A 2,815-nucleotide genomic window follows, 5' to 3' on the forward strand; every position below is an offset into this window, starting at 1 on the left:
CCACTTTTATTTAACCGTCCTCTGAGCAGGTAATACGTCTTCAGAATAAAGTGTGTGAACCAAGCAAACAAGCTAACTCTTTATTTAATTAAATGCAAGGTGTCCTGAGGACAAAATATCAGGGGACTACACAGCGCATTAGAGAGAAAACAGCTTGGAGAGCTAATATTAGCATGTGCTGGCTGGATAAGGTGTTAGTGTAACCAAATATTATATGAAGACAATAGAAATATGACTGCCCTGATATTATATTAAATTCTAGTGTTCAAAGTATTGTATGTAATGAATATTGCTTGTAATTTCAGTGTGTAGGATGGATACATTTCCATAATAACACTGCCATATACCCCTTACAGAACGTGTTATACAGAATTCAGACAGCACACACTGTCATACTGTGTACATTTTGTAAGATTGTTTTGTGAAATGTTTTTGGCCACAGCACAGTTTCTATAAGGATGTTTTCTAAAATGTATCAGATGTGTTAATGCAAATTCAGAGAGACCAATATCCCCAGAAAACACACGTCTTTAATAGTTGCTGCTTTAACAAAGTTGTCTTTCTGATCATGATGTGTATTATAGTGCTCACTATTGCAGAAAAGACAATCAGGGAATTTTTTATTCAGTGATTCAACAGCAAATTGTTGATAAGCTTTGCTTGTCTATATATTTGATAATTATATACATAATTGTAGTAACAATAAATAATTAAAAGGGGTTACTGTTCATGATGCATGATTTTCTTTGCATTTTTCATTTAAGATCGCAAGACTTCAGCTAATATCGTTATTGTTAATTATTATTTAACTGCATATGACCAGAGTCCAGTAAACACCTAATATAGGCAATAGATAATATGTCTGTTTTAGCTGTGAATATCAGTTATTGAAACTGGTAGTCATCATTTTCTGAGAGGAAGAAGTGTCTCTGACTGAGGAGTTACTGTCAGGTCGAGACTTGCAGGTCAAAGCCAAGGACCACAGGAACAAGAATACACCTGAGAAGACAAGAGAAAGGTTGTGAACTCTCCCAGCAAATCACAAGAGCACAGTGTGTATGATAGTGGATCGTGCACATACTGACCCTGCAGGGAGTTTATTATAGTGAACACATAGATCCCATGGAGGGAAATGTAGGTGGTGCTCGCTAACCACCAAGGTAAGCCCAGCACACAGCTGAGACCCAGCACTGTGGCACAGTCCTTCCACAGCCTGCTCCCTTTCTCCTTGTTCACCTTCTTCCAGCTACTGCTGCTCTCAGTGCCTCCACGGTCTCTCCTCAGCTCCCAGAGCTTAAACACCACCAGCCCCAGCATGCAGGAATTATACAGTATCACCAGGCACGGGAGGGCCACAGTAGTGATGTAGCTGACTAAAAGCCTCTGTGGGAACTGGCTGCTCATCCAGCATCTGCAGGTTATTAACAAAACAAAGTCCAATTTGATTTAAATGAAGTTCATTTTGAATTGTGGGCGTTGGATAAAGCAGAGCACCGTTAGAAGCACGGTATGTGTTTGCTAAGGAGTCAGACCTTCTGTGTATGTAAACAATGAATCTTGGTTTCTTACATCTGCGCTGTTGAATTCTGGTTGTTGTTGTCGCTCACTTCCAGACTGTATTTGCCATAAACACCCACAATCCCACAAACCACCACAGTCAGTGTAGGAAAACCTGCAAAAAGACAAAAAAGACACAGAATTTACTTCAACACTACCGTCATAAATAGCCTGCTGACTCGCTCTTTGTGGTGATGTGTTGAAAGGTTAAGTCTGGTGATATTCTATATTTTCCATTTTGTCAGCAAATCCCATTAAGACCAACTATGAAGCCTTGCTGTTGTCCAAAAACAATTAAAAACACACCAATGAGCCACACTGCGCATTGGGTAACACCAGTTAGTATTCCCCTTTTTTTGTATTTCATGCTGCAACATGGGATACTATACTGGAGCCTTAAAATATGAAAAAAATATATATAATGTGAAAACATGAATATGGGACTATGTACTGAAAAAACATTTTAGTGGCTATTAGCCCCTAACGTTCTCACATTTGAAAAATGATTATTTCATAATCATATAACTCCAACTCCATTTGAACTGTTCACACATTTTAATGATTCTTCTGACTCATCACCAGTGTACTGGAAGAAAGCAAATTCATAAAACTTTAACATATAACAGAACCACTGTCTCACCCCATCCCACCAAGCTGAGTTTGAGCAGGTATCTCCTGACGTAGATGTTGAAGACTCTGACTAGGAGAAGGTAGAGGTGGAATCCTTCCAGAGCCATCCAGCTGAAGGTGGCCAGCATGGACCAGTGTAAAAAGAGACCCAGACCCCGACAAACCCAGCCCTCCTCAGTCTCATTCACCAGACGCACCCAGAAGCAGCTCAGCAGGAAGCCGAGGTGGAGGCAGAGCACCGCCCCTGTTAGGTGCATATGCACGCCGATGGCCTTCTCTGGACGCCGCCGCCTGAAAGAGAAACAGTATTCAGTATATCATGATCAGTTTTGTATTGTCTATTTAGCAGATAGCCATTTTGTATTTTGAAACTTTCAGAAATGGATTCAGCATCCTCAGTTACCCCCTAAACCACTCCTAATTGCCCAACATATGCAAGTTAGCATCCAGTAGTTTCTATATGCTGGGGACCCATACTTTACATTTCTAACATAAAACGTTGGTGTACTCAACATTTCTAGGTTCATGTTTCCAGAGTGTGGATTTTAATAGTCTGATATAATAGACATGGCTGATTGTGGCGGTTGAAAGAAAACTAAATTAAGGGATTTTAAAATGGCTTTACTTT

The 2,815-nt window shown here is 40.0% G+C and overlaps 1 protein-coding gene across 2 annotated transcripts in view; it reads right to left on the reverse strand.

Annotated features, from left to right (window-relative positions):
- Positions 1-495: 495 nt before the first annotated feature.
- LOC118343227 (adhesion G-protein coupled receptor G1-like) overlaps positions 496-2,815 on the reverse strand; it is a 6,777-nt gene continuing 4,457 nt past the window's right edge. For both annotated transcript variants that reach the window (XM_035681987.1, XM_035681995.1), the window contains 4 exons: positions 2,198-2,478; positions 1,570-1,672; positions 1,086-1,411; positions 496-999 (listed from right to left, as the gene is read on the reverse strand). In XM_035681987.1, coding sequence (XP_035537880.1) covers positions 881-999; positions 1,086-1,411; positions 1,570-1,672; positions 2,198-2,478 — 829 coding nt within the window. In that variant the 3' untranslated portion in view covers positions 496-880. The remainder of the gene's footprint in view (positions 1,000-1,085; positions 1,412-1,569; positions 1,673-2,197; positions 2,479-2,815) is intronic.

The sequence above is a fragment of the Morone saxatilis genome, unplaced genomic scaffold (assembly GCF_004916995.1).
Source record: "Morone saxatilis isolate NCDOM2014 unplaced genomic scaffold, NCSU_SB_2.0 Contig11, whole genome shotgun sequence".
In the NCBI taxonomy this organism is placed as follows: domain Eukaryota; kingdom Metazoa; phylum Chordata; class Actinopteri; family Moronidae; genus Morone; species Morone saxatilis.